The sequence below is a fragment of the Cyrtonyx montezumae genome, unplaced genomic scaffold (assembly GCF_038088225.1).
Source record: "Cyrtonyx montezumae isolate F1298 unplaced genomic scaffold, pur_monq_1.0 scaffold_20, whole genome shotgun sequence".
Taxonomy (NCBI): domain Eukaryota; kingdom Metazoa; phylum Chordata; class Aves; order Galliformes; family Odontophoridae; genus Cyrtonyx; species Cyrtonyx montezumae.
The window spans coordinates 8,932,502-8,946,584 of record NW_027071937.1 but is presented as its reverse complement, the minus strand read 5'-3'; the positions used below and the strand labels follow the sequence as shown (position 1 = coordinate 8,946,584).

The 14,083-nt window shown below is 48.1% G+C and overlaps 1 protein-coding gene across 8 annotated transcripts in view; it reads right to left on the bottom strand.

The window, feature by feature from the left end:
• ZNF618 (zinc finger protein 618) overlaps positions 1-13,434 on the bottom strand; it is a 153,894-nt gene extending 140,460 nt beyond the window's left edge. For 7 of the 8 annotated variants that reach the window (XM_065737692.1, XM_065737689.1, XM_065737694.1 and 4 more), the window contains exon 1: positions 13,112-13,245. In XM_065737692.1, the coding sequence (XP_065593764.1) occupies positions 13,112-13,159 (48 nt within the window). In that variant the 5' untranslated portion in view covers positions 13,160-13,245. Of the gene's footprint in view, positions 1-13,111 lie in introns of all 8 variants that reach the window. The other variant, XM_065737695.1, reaches the window with a different exon arrangement.
• Between the last annotated feature and the right edge of the window lie 649 nt (positions 13,435-14,083).

Genomic DNA, 14,083 nt, shown 5'->3' with positions numbered 1-14,083 from the left:
TAAATTTTGTGCACTTGGTAACTTCTAACTCAAGGATAACTGTCATCCCTTCCTTTTATATTCTTTTTTTTCTCCTTATTCTAATTCTCACCAATCTCTCACATTGGGGGTGGCAAGATAGGGGAATGTGGGATTCAGTTTCGGAGCAATTTCAAAACCAAAACTGACAACAGATCCTGGAAATGAAACAAACCATAAAAGCCAGGACCAACGTGGCACCCTCACCTGAAATCCCGAGGCCCCTCCAGAGGGTGCAGGCAGGGGAAGAGGGTCCCAAGGCTCACGCCAAAGGAGATGGAGCCCCTGCAAGAGAGCTGGACTCCAACAAAGCCAAAATGAAAACAGATGCCAGCATATAAAGGACTATTTAAACTATAGCCTGAGAAAATCAACACGCACAGGAGAACGCTCAGTTTAAGTAAAGCATTTTCTATTGATGAGGTCATGAACATACACTGCATCCTTGAAAAACTTTATAGATATTAATAAAACTCAGGTAGGAAACAAAAGACTCAAAGCACTGCAATCCATATCCAAATTACACAGCAGTGATGGAGCCGAGTGCTGACTGCAGAGCAATGCCCAGCTGGGACCATCACAGCCAAGGGCTGCAAAGCTTACACACCAGTGTCCATCCCAAACCCTGTTACAGCTCCAGCACCAGTGAGCAGAGGATGGCAAAGGCATTCAGGCAATGCCAAAGAAGACCAGAAACGCTGCGGGATGCTCCTGCAGTTGTACTTTCTAAACTGAGGGAGTTGAGAGAGACCTGATTTGCTGCAGAAGGATGCTCTACCTCACCTCCCTGCGTGGTGTCCTCATGAAATGCAAACATCCTTGAGTCCCCACATGGCCACCTGTGGCATGAGAAGGAGGAAGCCAGGTGTTAGAGGTCCTCCCTCCACCACTGAGCCCTGCTGCTCCCAACCCCCAGCAGCCAGGAAGGGTGACTGCAGGCTCAGCTTTGCAGCAGCACACCAGCACCCCAAACCCAAACTCCTCCCAGCACAAAAGCCACTCAACAAAGCACATTCAGTTAACTAAACATTTAACTAACATTTAACTAAAGAAGTGGTAACTGAAGTGTGAGAATTTGTTAAAAGGAAGGTTGCTGGTGCAATTCAAAAGATGAGAGGTGGCAGGTGAGGTGGAGAACTTGGAGACGATAGTTTTCATCTGTCAAAGCTTGGTTACAACAGTAGAGTAAAAAAAGCTATTAAAAACAGAAAAACACACTCACAGAAGAATGCAAACTCAAGGAAGCTAAATGTAAAGCCATCAGAGAGCAATGGGGAAAAAAAAGATTTTGAGAAAGAGGTTACTAAAGGAATAAAAATTAAATAATAACAGTGAGAACAAAATCAAGGACATAAGCATCACAAGTAGATTCTGGTATAAACCAAACACTGAGGGAAGGTAAAATCACAGCCTAAAACTTTAACTACTCTGCACCCATGAGAGGGCTCAGGAATTGCTTCTTTGGACTCTTCCTTCATCAGGAAGGATCGTAAGATCTGTCTCACACTGCAGAGCCATCGGAAGAGGCAGACCTGACAAAACTACCAGTTAAAGATCAGTAATAGGGCCAGACAGCATCCATCAGAATGTCTGGAAGGCATTAAGCTACGACCACTGCCTCCCTCCCACAAACTTGCTCTTATCAAGCTTACAGAAGGGTTACAGAAGAGATTCAAAGAATACAACTGCAGAACTTGGGCTCCTCAGCTGATGCTACGAACAGTACTTAACATCTGGCAAAAAGGACACAACAGGAGCAAGCACAGCTTTGTAGACAGCACCCACACTGCACAGGAGAAAGCAAGAAATCATCCCATTGATCAAACACTGATTTGAAAGAGAATAAAGTGCAGGAATAGTCTGTTACTACAACAGTGACCAGGCAGACACCTGCTCAGCACACCAAGTGAGATGTGGAGAAAGTGACAAGGAGGTCACCAAGCCTGTGGACGAGATGTTCCTGAGGCCAACCCAAGCAGCAGAACGACTGCATGATGCAGGAGAATGGGTGACAAAAGAGGGGATGAAATCCTGCACAGGTATGTGCAAAGCAATACACCCAGAGAAAAGCAACTCCAATGACACACACAAAATAAAGGCATCTAAATTAGCCATTAGCATTCACAAAAGCAAGTGGGGATCTGCTGAGGGCACTTCTCCAGCAGTGTGAGCTTGATGGTGGCCAGCATGGCAAGTGAAACGATTATTAGCAAAGGAACAGAGAACATACCAACACATACTGCCAAACCCACAGCACCACAAAGAGCTCTAGTGATCCCACCTCAAAAACAACTGCAGAAATAAAACTGGAAGAGAAAATCCTTGTCGTACTCCACTGAAATAAATGGCAGCCAAAGCAAGCACACAAGTCATTGTCTCCACGCTCAGTAGTGCCAGGCTACTGAAAATACGTATTAGTGGCAGCCTCAGCACATGCTGGGGCTTGAGGTGCATCCACGGGGTTGGTGCAGAGCTGTGAAACAGACGTGAGAAGGTGCTGCACCTGATGGACTAGAAAATGAATTATTATTAATAATGCATCTTGGAGTTACACCAGACGAAGGTGTAGGACAGGTCCTGCCCTGAAGAGCTCGCTGCCAAAACTGTAGGCTCACACGAAGTTGCAAACTCTTTCCTAATTTACAAATTCGCTTGCCACTCAAGCAATGCAAACCAACACCTGACCACCTCATGTAAGAAGGCTTCCTACTACAGCAGAGGGCATAGAAACACCCAGGGGGAGCGATGGAATCCACCTGCCTAGCACCAACCTGAGCCTGCGTGGGGAGCAGGAAGCTCCTGCCAAGACAGGTCTGTCTACAGAGATGTGCTCAGAGTAAATGGCCTCAAGATACAGCCACTGCAAGGCAGCAGGACAGAAAGTTAAGGGAAAGTGCTGGAGGATGAATCCGCAGAGGTGTCCAAGAGGGGAAAAGCAGCTATGATCCAACATCTCACCTTCCTTGTGTACGATTATTAATAGTCCTCGCACAGAAACTTGTAACAGAGCCCGCGTGCTTGTCAGGTGTGCAGCCCCACAGCCTCCACCCAAAGACTCTGGATGCTCTCTGAGTCAGTTTTGCCCCACTTTGTTAAGTTTAAAAGCCCTACACTTTCCCCAGAAAGAAGGAACAACCCCCAGACCCTTAAGTTGATGGCTCACTGTTATGACTACGTGGAAAATCTAACAAAAATAACTGGACAAAAAGTTTAGAAGTTATGATGCCTCTCCCACTCCCCCCCCCAGAAAAAAAAAAGTTCCTGCAATTTGCTTTTGAAAAAATTTCCTATGGCTTTTTTTGGTTTGTGGGATCATTAAAATAGCTAAGCTGGGAACGTCATTCCCTTCGTGGGTTTTGCTAGGAAAGAGTGCCTTTGGGTAACAGTGGGGATGTTTATAGGGGAAGAAAGGCTTTTTGTTAATAAATTCATTCAACTACTGAGATGCAAAATATACCAAATGGTTATTTATATAACAAACTATTAAAACGTGATCAAATCTAAATTAATAAAAACAGAAACAAACAAGAAAAAACCCCACCACTTTGGCAGAAAAGAAACTAAAACGCATTATTTCTGGTGCCAGAACAGTTCTGGATGAAAACATGTATTAATGGAATATATCCTTGTGTTCACTGCAAGGGCCCTCCTACCATAGAGGGAGTTAAGGTGGAAGGACTGCGTGTTTTGGAAACAATGCTGGCCTAACTCTTGAAAATTACATAAATCCAGAGGAGACAGATAATTATTTTTTTTCTATTTTTGGGTGGGAGGAAGGAAGAGGATTGAAAAATGTAAATATTCTAGTGCCATTTCTCCTCCAGAATGCTATTTTCCCCATGATAATACTCTCTTAACAAAATTAAACCCTCTGTCCTGTGGAGTCAAAGGGACAGGCTGAAGCAGAGGACTGAGGTACCATTTTAATGGCTTCAGTCAAAATACTTGCGGGGAAATTGAACCACAAGCACAAATCCCTGCAGGACCAGCCCCTGCATGAATTCCTAAGCAGAATAAAATTTGAAGCATTGAAAAAAAAAAAAAAAGCACATCCTATGAGGAAAAGTCAAGACATAAATGGAAAATTCCTTCCTGGCTCCATAGATGCTAATTGCGTATCTTCTGCTAGGAGCCGAGGATCACAGATTTCTACATATATATTTAATTAGGTTAATTTGTAAAACGTAGACATACGTCTGCTTAAGGTAGACAGGAACGTTTCATTATATACATTTTAAATATCACCTAATGAACTGCAACACAAGCACTGTTTGTGCTGGAATAGGAAGGCCAAAGAGTTCTTTGTAAAAAGAGGAAAACACAAACACACATGAGTTAGGCAAACATTCACCACGTGTGACTGCTATCTACACAACATTATCACAAATCAAAAGCAATGGACCATTCTCAGTAAATTTACTTTTTAGCAAATAAACCAATTAAGATGTTAAAAAAAAAGAGATTTTAAACACACGCAAGATTTCAGGAAGAGGACCTCTCATATTTGTCAGTTTGGGGATGTTTTTTCTCATCTACAAATGGCAAGAACATGTCCACTAAGCATAGGATGCCCCAATGGACTCGTTGCCATGTCTCTCTGATATCCACAACCCAGTCCTAGAGGCAGGAATTGCATCACCACCATCAGACCATTACAATCCCAGCCCCACCAACTTGCTCCAGACACACTCTGCCTCCTGACCCAGAGAACAGCAGGTCCCCCTCGAGGGCCATCTCTGTGGTAATATCCTACCAAGCACAATTAAGGAGAAATGCTAATTCTAACTGCTGTTTATCACCACCCAGCCAAGTTTGTAGATCTTTAAAATAAAGACAGATAAGAAGGTAAAAATATCCCTCCCTCAGCTCAGAATGCAGTATGCCTTGGTGGCATTAACCATCAGCAGATAACCAAAGCCACATGCCCTGAAATAGTCTAAACATAACAAAGAGTCAAAATTAATTCCTGTGCCAACAAAGTTCATCTCCAGCCCTATCAGCCCACACCAATCCCACCAGCTCACACTCATCCCCACAGCTTAAGTGCCACTGACCACCAGCCCTGACCCATTCCAGATGCCACTGTCAGCACTGCTGTCCCCAGGATGCACTCGAGCATCTTGAGATCTCAGCATGGGCTCCTGCTGACGGCATCACATGAATGATCAGAGCAATCCCAATGATTACTGCATCCACATGTGGAGACAGGAGAGATACAGACCTGTTGGAACGTGTCCAGAGGAGGGACACAAAAATGACCCCAGAGATGATCCCCTCCCTACAAGGACAGGCTGAGAGCTGGGCTGTGCAGCACAGAGAGGGCTCCAGGGAGAGATGAGAGTGGTCTGTCAGTACCTAACAGGGTGTAAGAAGGAAGGGGACAGACTCTTCAGATTTGTCTGCTGGGACAGCACAAGGAGAAATGGTTTCCAGTGAAAAGAGGAGAGATTTAGACTGGAGAAAAGGAAGAAGTTTTCTTATAAGGGCAGTGAGGCACTGGCACAGGTTGCCCAGAGAGGTGGGGGTGCCCCATCCCTGCAGACAGCCAAGGTCATCTGGATGAGGCTCTGAGCACTGATGGAGCTGAGGATGTCCCTGCTCATGGTTGGGGAGTTGGACCAGATGACTTTTTAAGGGTCCCTTCCAACTCAAACTATTCTATGATTCTATGATTCCCAATAGGGTTTTAAGTTCCCTATCACTATGTGCCTGACCCAAACCCAGCTGTGCCACTCTACACGGGTTTCAAAAATGCATACAGAAATCTGAGAAGGTATTCTGTCTCTGGCAAATAATCACCCCCTGCCCTTACAACTCTTCTTTCTCATCCTCAGAGAGATAAGTGTCAGGAATGCTGGTAAAAGCTGAAGCTCACAGACTGAAGACCTCAAGCGACAGCTTTACACCCCAACGCCTGCAGCCACTCTTGCGCCTCGAGCCACATAGGGCTCTACCAAGGCAGCTCATGCACAGCAGGCAGGGTCAGCTCTGCTCCGGTCCCAAAGTACACCCAGCAGTCTTAACACAAAGAATCATAGTAACAAAACAACAACAAAAAGACGATTCACCGAAACAGCCACCTCTGGGCTCCGCTTTGGAGCACGCCTCATGGCCGCCCTGCTCCGTGCCCCCTGCAGCCCTTCCACACCGCAGCGCTGCTGGCTCTGGCCACGGAGCTTTGAGCACCGAGGTTTAATACTTCCATAAATAGGCCTAGAGCAATGAAATGCTTATACTAAAATCGTTCTCCACACGCTGAAAGCAGAACCTAAATGACGGGCCTTCAGCGCAAGCACACCCAAATTCTGCTGAAAACTTTGCTTCTGTTGTTATTTTCAGACAGGGAAGGACACCTACACCCACATGGAGTGGAAAATTAACTTTCAAACAGTTACTTGCGGCCCAAATATACCCAGCAAAATGAAACTGCAGCGAGCATTACGAACAGAGGCCCTGAGGACGCGGCAGTGCCACGCAGACCCATTGAGCCTGCGGGCTGAAGGAAGGCGAGCAGGACTGGCTTCACTGAATCACAGCACAGAGGGTTGCTGGATGCTCCCCTCAGGCACTGAAGGCCTCCTCTTCTCCAGGCTGAGCACCCTCAGCTCCTCAGCCCTCTGAGCATCTTCCTGGCCCTCTGTGGTTTACTTCTGTCCCTTGCTGGGATGCTGAACTTCGTGCAATACCATCTCCAGGGCCTGAGCGAGGCCAGGGATACCAATGCTCACTGACCACCTACACTGACCACCCGAGGCCTGGCCAGAACAGTGCAGTTACAACCCAAACCCAGGCAGGGCTGCAGCCATGCCAGAGCCCTCCGTCCTCCATCAATACACACAGCCTCCCAGACATGTCTATATGCATAACCATACACACAGGTATTGATTCCTCCTCCACACAATGGCTCCTTAACAACGTCAGCAGCTCTGCGTGCTGATATTGGCTTCTCCCCTTTGTCAGACAGTATCAGAATACACACCATCTCCAGTCACTGCTTTTCCACTTCCAGCCTCATTTTTCAAGTTACGCCAGCCAAATATAGATGTTTGTTTCAAACAGCAGTACTGTAAATTACAAGCAAGGAACTGGTCTATGTAATTAAATCTTTACAGGTACAGTGCACCAGCTAAGCCTTTCTAATAAGGAGTGCCCTGGCAATACAGGTTCAGGAAACAACAACTGGGGAGAAAGACTCCTGAGAAGAGCCATCCCAGCAGAACAATCGGTGTAGTGACACTGATCCCACCACCAAAACACACTGTATTTTGGCCCAGGGCCTCTGCATGACTGCCCCAAAGCAATCTGACAGGTCTACCATAAACCAGCCACGTGCCTCCAGCACTGCCCTGACCCCATCGAGGAGATATTAAACCCATCTGCAGTTGCAGTGGTGTACAGACTGATGGGTTCAGCTGCCTTAACTTCCACAGGGACCTGTGTTACCAAGATGAATCCACTCTCTGAGCCTTCTAACACAACGTCCCAGTTGGAGCAAGGGATTTCAGTATGCCAGCATGAGTGTTCAGATGGGTTAACATACCTAAGCCAACTGCCAATCACAGGCCACCTCAAAAAAAATTAAATGTAGAGCACAAAACTAATTCCACACCTGCACAGAAGCGGCTTGGGTAGGAGTGCAGAGCCAGACCTGCTAACATCAGAAGTTGCTTCTACAGCACTCATAACCTCAATGTTGCACCTTTTCCTAAAAGACCTCTCTGCATCAGAAACATCTTTGCAGCAATGCTTTCATGGAGTACAAAGCATGAAATTCTCTACTTGTCTCCTTTTTCTGCCACATCTTACACATGCATTTACACCCTAAATATTGTCAGGGTACAATATCCACATCTCAGGACACTACCTATACGCACCACTTTGGTACCAAGCTGGCATGTGCCAATTCCAGAGTCTAGCACAGCAAACCTTGCAGGCAAAGACCCAAACTTGCAGACTGAAGACCAAGGAGAAGGCCAGTGCTCACACCCAACCTCATATAGCACCAAAGTCACAGCAGACAGGGCCCAGGACTGCAGGAGAAGGAAGATCCAAAGTGTAAATAAACAACATCGACCAAGGGAAGGCAACCCTACCTTCATAACAGTTTGACGTGTCTTGGGAAGGGACACACTGCTTGGGAAGGTCCTTCAGCACTCCCCTTCTTTTGAAGGGAATAAATGTGTACGTGTGTAGACTATTTTTCATGGAATCGTCTGATATCCCAAGTTGGATGGTACCCACAGAGGTCACCAAGCCCAACCTGACCCCTCACAGCACCACCCAAACCCCAACCCTACGGCTCAGAGCTGCTCATTCCTGCATCTCTTCCCCCTCCTGGTGCTAGGGCTTAAAGATTCAGCTGTCACACGGCTGCTGCTGATGAGGCAGAGCCACTGTGACAAGCTGCACCAGTGCTGCATGCCACTGATGAAAGATACGTTGCAAATGGTTATTTTTCATATACTATCCATGGTAAACAGCATCATTCATTTCTATTCCCTTGCTTCAGACAAATCAATGATTGTTAATGCAAAGTCAACACGTCCAGATGTAGTTTGCATACTAGTTAACCACTAAATTGGCATCGCATAGTACAGAATAATCAAGAGACATTCAAGGAACTAAACAAAAGCAAAACGGAGGCAGATGACTAGCAATTAATCCATAAAAGACCTTTAAAAATTAGAAACTCCTTCCCTAGAAAACACAGTATGCTCAAACTGAATGCACATTTTCAAATAAACTTAACACTACTTTTAACAGCACAGAAATTTAGAGATTACAAGAAATAAACATCTCCCAGAGCCACTGATTAGTGCACCTTACCAAAAAGGGACCACAACCTCTGGCCACACTTGCAGGCCCTGCAAAGATGCTTTCTTCCATCTGCACACAGCAGGATACCAAAGTCATATTCCTGGGCACCACTGTGTGATCAACCCCATCCACTTTAGGGTTTTCTGCTCCTGAAACAGTGCAGTCAGCACAACAACAATTATCTGTGTGGACCAGAGCAGGAACTGGAGCAGTTCATGGAGCAGAGCACAAACTGCAGTGCCATGGGCAGTAGTGGCATAAAACGGTGTGACCCAGCCAGCAAACACCACTGCACACCCACCAGGCTTCAAGCACACAGCAGGGCCATACGAGTTCCCTGGCTGGGTTATCTTTCCACCCCGCACCACATTGCTTCCAAAATCAAAATGATCTTCAGGACACAAACCCCAAATCCTTCCCAGCACAAACTGCCAAAATAAAATTAAAAAAGAAAAATTACATCTAATTTTTAGATGCCTGATTTCACTGCTGTGCCTGTGTAATTGCAAACTAGACCGTGCATCACCGGACCATGTGATTGCACTGAGACCGGCACCACTCACAGCATCATGGCAGGGAAATACATTTAAATCATCCTGGAGTTCTGCAAGTAGGATCATAACATTTTATACAGTGCTTGTGTAAATATTATCTACTACTTTAATAATGTTGTGTCTATTTTCATCCCTTGCTGAGGACCGGGTACTCAAAATTCTTCTTTTTGCAGAAACACATCAGTCCTGCGCTGAAGCTGCACTGGCATCGCTGCGCTGGGGCAGCTCCCTCCCTTCACATCATTTAAAATGATAAATACTGATCAATGTTCCACAAAGAAAAATAATAATGAAAAAAGTCCTTCGGAAGCAGGCTGCAATGAGAAATCGTGGAAAAAAATGTCAAGCAGGAGGAGGCTTCCTCTGGAAGGACATCAGCACGCAGCAAGGTTAGATTGAGAAACCTGGTGTAACCTAAACTGTGGCTTTCTATCACCAGTGGAACACACCACGGGAGCTGTTGTTTAAATGAAACTCGTCTACACGGAGTTAAAGTGAATCCCCATGAGCTGCAGCCTCACTCTATGGCACCACATTCCAAATCCCAAATACCCACGGACAACCCGCTCATTCTCACCACAGCGCGTTATAAACCAGTTCAAATTCCGGTATTTCAAGAGGCCACGATAAACTTCAGAGATACCACTCTGAAACGTGCCATTTGTGACCCGAAATGGGAATATATGCCATTATCTCTAATTCAATTCAAACCCCCCCAAAAACATTCCCCCCAACTCCCCAAAAGCGCAACCCCAAATCTCTGAGTGGGTGAGAGTGTTGGGGGGCGGAAGGGGAAAGAAAAAGCAGAAGCAAAAGGCTCCGCTTGGGGAAAATGAGTGAAACCTAAAATAATTAAATTAATTAATTGATAAACATTTACAAAAAAAAACAAACAAAAACAAATCAAAAAAACCCCACAACAACTTGCAGCTTAACAGCTTCTTTCGGTATAACTGGAGAATAGGTGAAAGTTGTGGGGTGCGGGGCGAGGAAGGGATTCTTGGCATAGAACAACACGGGGAAGGCACCGCGCTGCGGCTTCCTGCCTGAAAGCAGCAATGAAATATGCTCGGGGATTGTTTCATCCAGTGCACAACCCAGTGGGTAATTTCTGCCCCCTCTGTCTGCGCACTGTGGTCCTTAATCCGGTATGCGCTAAAAAAGGTTCAGGAAGAGGGCTGGGAGGGGGAGGGGGAAATAAATGCAAAAATAAAAAATATGGAGTTGACATTTGGGAGCGCTCTCTCCTCCCCCCAGGAGGAATCCTGCTCTGCAGTTTTTTTCCATCGCCCCCCCTTCAAGAAATGTAAAATAAACAGGAGGGGGAAAAGCAGCCCCGGGTCCTTCAATTTTTCAGCCTAATTTCAAGGAAGGATCGAATTACAGCGAAATCCAATTAAAACAGAAACTTTTCAGAGGTCTGAGATTCAGATTTGAAAATTCATCCCAGACTGAAATTTAATTTCCCTGAAGCAGCCGCCTGTCAGCGCTCCCCGGTGCTCCACAGCTCCACAAAACTCAAAGAGTTCAAAAATCTTATTAGAAAAAAAAAAAAAAGGAAAAAAAAAAGGAAAAAAATAAAAAAAGCTTTTTTTTTCAGGAAAAAAAAAAAGAAAAAAAAAGAAAAACTGCAGCAGCTGTGGAGCAGAGCCCAGAGCTGCGCCAGCCATCTTGCTATTTTGTCCCCATTTTAGAGAGGAGACTGTGTCAAGGTTGGTAAAACTCAACGTTGACCTCATCTTTCCCTTCCTCTCCCTCCCCCACTTTTGGGTGGAAAGGCCATGGGTCCCTCTCTCCCATATTGCTTTTTATTGAAACAATGCATGTTTCAGAGCTCTTTTGTTATTTATTTTTGAAAGATCAATACCAAGACCCCCACTATTCAAGGGCAACCCTACAAAAACAAGCGGTCTGTGTGCAGCCCTGAACTCCTCAAACAGCAAAACAACGCGCACGCAACGTCAATTAAAAAGAAAAACGAAAAAGAAAAAGACTACCACCCCAAACTCCAGGAAGGCTTTGCAGAAAAGGCAAGGAAAAAAAGCATTCTCAAATTGTGAAAAATATCCTCAGAAAAAACAGTGCCCTTCAAAAGCACTTCAGTTTGCAATTCAGGGAAAAAAAAAAAAAAAATCACAAAATCTGCAATTATTTTTTTTTCTTTTTTTTTTTTCTCCTCCCCCCCCCCCCCCAAGATTGTTAATTATGCACATTCACAATGTCATGGCGGAGCTCCCAACAAACGTGTGCAAATGCAGATTTATCAGATGCACCGGATCTGGAGTTGTTACAGTGTGTGTTGAGGAGGAAAAAAAAAAAAGGAAAAAAAAAACCAACAAACCTCCTATGGAAATTTTCCTTTTTTTTTTTTTTCTTTCTTTTTTTTTTTTTTTTTCTTTACAAACGAAATAGGAAATTAAACACTGGAAACTGTGTTTTAATGATGGCAGCAGAAACCATCCGGAAAGCCAAGAAATTCAAAAACCAATCTGCCATCTGAGTCCCGGCTCTGCCCACCCTCGCGTCCCTGGGCTGTGGTTACAATCTTATTGTTTAAGAGCAGTTTTGCATGAAATCCAAAATCACCCCCACCCCCTCCAAAAAAAAAAAAAAAAAAAAAAATTGGGGTGTGTCCACAGCAAATTTTCTACGCTCTAATTTTCCTGCAAAACTCCTGGTTTGAGACAAACCACTTCCAGCACTGCAGCAAGCCCCAATTCTGGCGCAGCGTACAAGTTCAAAATTACAATGAAGTACAATTCCTAATTGCTCCGTGGCAGCAATTCTCCCACTTCGGGAAAGTGAGCGTTCCGTGGCAGGGATCTGGAGGGGCCACCTCCATCCAACTCCAAGGAGTTCCCCCCCACACCCCAATGCCCCAGGCTGCATTTCCCCACGCATCCCTCCCAGAAAAAAAGAAAAGAATCAGGGGATAAAAAGGAGAGATTAAAAAAAAAAAAAAGGAAAAAAAAAAAAAACAGAATTCATTCAATTTCAGCTCAATTTTCGTTTCCATATTACAGGTCTGGCTTGGAAAGAGACAAAAATAACATTAGTGCGGGCGGGGTGCTGCCCCCCCCCGCCCCTCCCGGCGCCAACTTTCTGCTAAATCAGAAATAGCTGAATATTGCTTTTCTTTTTTTTTTTTTTTTTTTTTTTCAATTTTAATTTTTTCCCCCTTATTTACGAAATAGTCTCCTCTAGGTGGCGTCGTTTTAATGGAAAAATATTTAAAAAAAATAAAAAAAATAAAAAATAAATTAAAAATTTAGGGAAAAAAAAAAACACCCTAGTGCTCGGGAAGAAAATTAGGTCTGAAGAGGGGGGAAATAAAAATCAAGAAAAGGAGACGGGATGGAGAGGAGGGGGAAAGCGCTGGGAGGGACGCGGACGCGGGACCGGGCAGGGCGGCGGAGGAGCGGGCAGCGGTTGCCGGGCCGGGCCGCGGAGGCAGCGCTCGGCCGGGCTGTCCCCGCCATGGCCGCTCCAGGCGCCGCTTTGTTTTCCGCGCGGCGCGGACGGGCCGGGAAGGGCCGCGGCGGAACGGGGCTCGGCGCCCCGGCGGCGCCCCCCGCGCACTGCGCCAAAGCGCCGCCGGCGGGGGCTCCGCGACGGGGCGGCTGCCGCCCTCCCTCCCCTCCCCGCTCCCTCCGCCTCCCCCCCGGGGACACGCCGCCCGGCCCGGCCCGGCCCGGCCCGGCCCGGCCGCCGCCGCCGCGTACCTGCGCTCCCGTCGCCGCCGCCGGAGCGGAGCCGTCCGGCCGGTTCATGGGGCTGAGGCGTGAGGCAGGCGAGCCCCGCGCCGCCGGGGCCTGCGATCCGCCGCGCACAATGCCTCCGCCGCCGCCGCTGCCTCCTTTCCGCCCTCCCAGGAGCGGCGAGTGGGGGCGATGCCCCCGCTGCGCGGGTGGGCGGCTCGCCGGGCTGCTGCAGCCCCCCTTCCCCCCGGGGGCATGGGCCGGGGCGGCCGCCGCGGGCACACGGGCGCTGCCGCTAGCGGCGCGGCGCGCAGGGCTGGGCGGGCGCCTCCCGTTGCCGAGCCCGCGCCGCCGCCGCCATCACGGAGCCGCTCTGGGGGCAGCTCCAGCCGCAGCGCGCTCGCAGCCGGCGGCGCCGGGAGAAAGGGGCTGAGTCTGGCCCAGCGCGGGAGCCGCGCTGCGCCGCCGGACGGCCCCGCGCTGCCCTCCGCCCCCGCGCGGCCCCGGCCCGGCCCGGCTCGGCCCCGCGCCGGGCACCGCCGCGCTGCCCCGCTCCGGCCCCGACCGCCGCCCGGAGAGCTCGGAGCCGCTCCGCGCCGCGGGGAGAAAAGCGGCCCCGGTGGCACCGGGCTCCTCGCGGGTGCGCGCGGCTCCGAGTCCCGGGTTTTATTTTGGGGCGGCGCGGGGGATCCCCGGGTCCGCTGCGGGACGGGACGGGACGGGACGGGACGGGCGCGGCCCTGCGGGGGGAAGCGGGCGGCAGGTCTCCGCAACGCGCCCAGCACCCCCGGAGCTCCAGAGTGTAATGCCCCCTCCTCCCCGTTTTTGAGAAGTCTCTCGCACTGTTAAATCCTTTCCCCATCCTCACGGGGAACTCGTCCCGTCTCCCTCTGCCAAACTTGTCCCCGCCGCGCTCAGCGCTGCCCGCGGAAATTCGCGTGGCAAAGAAAAGAAGAAAGAATTCCTTACAGAAGTGGCACTTTTCCTCCCGTGGAA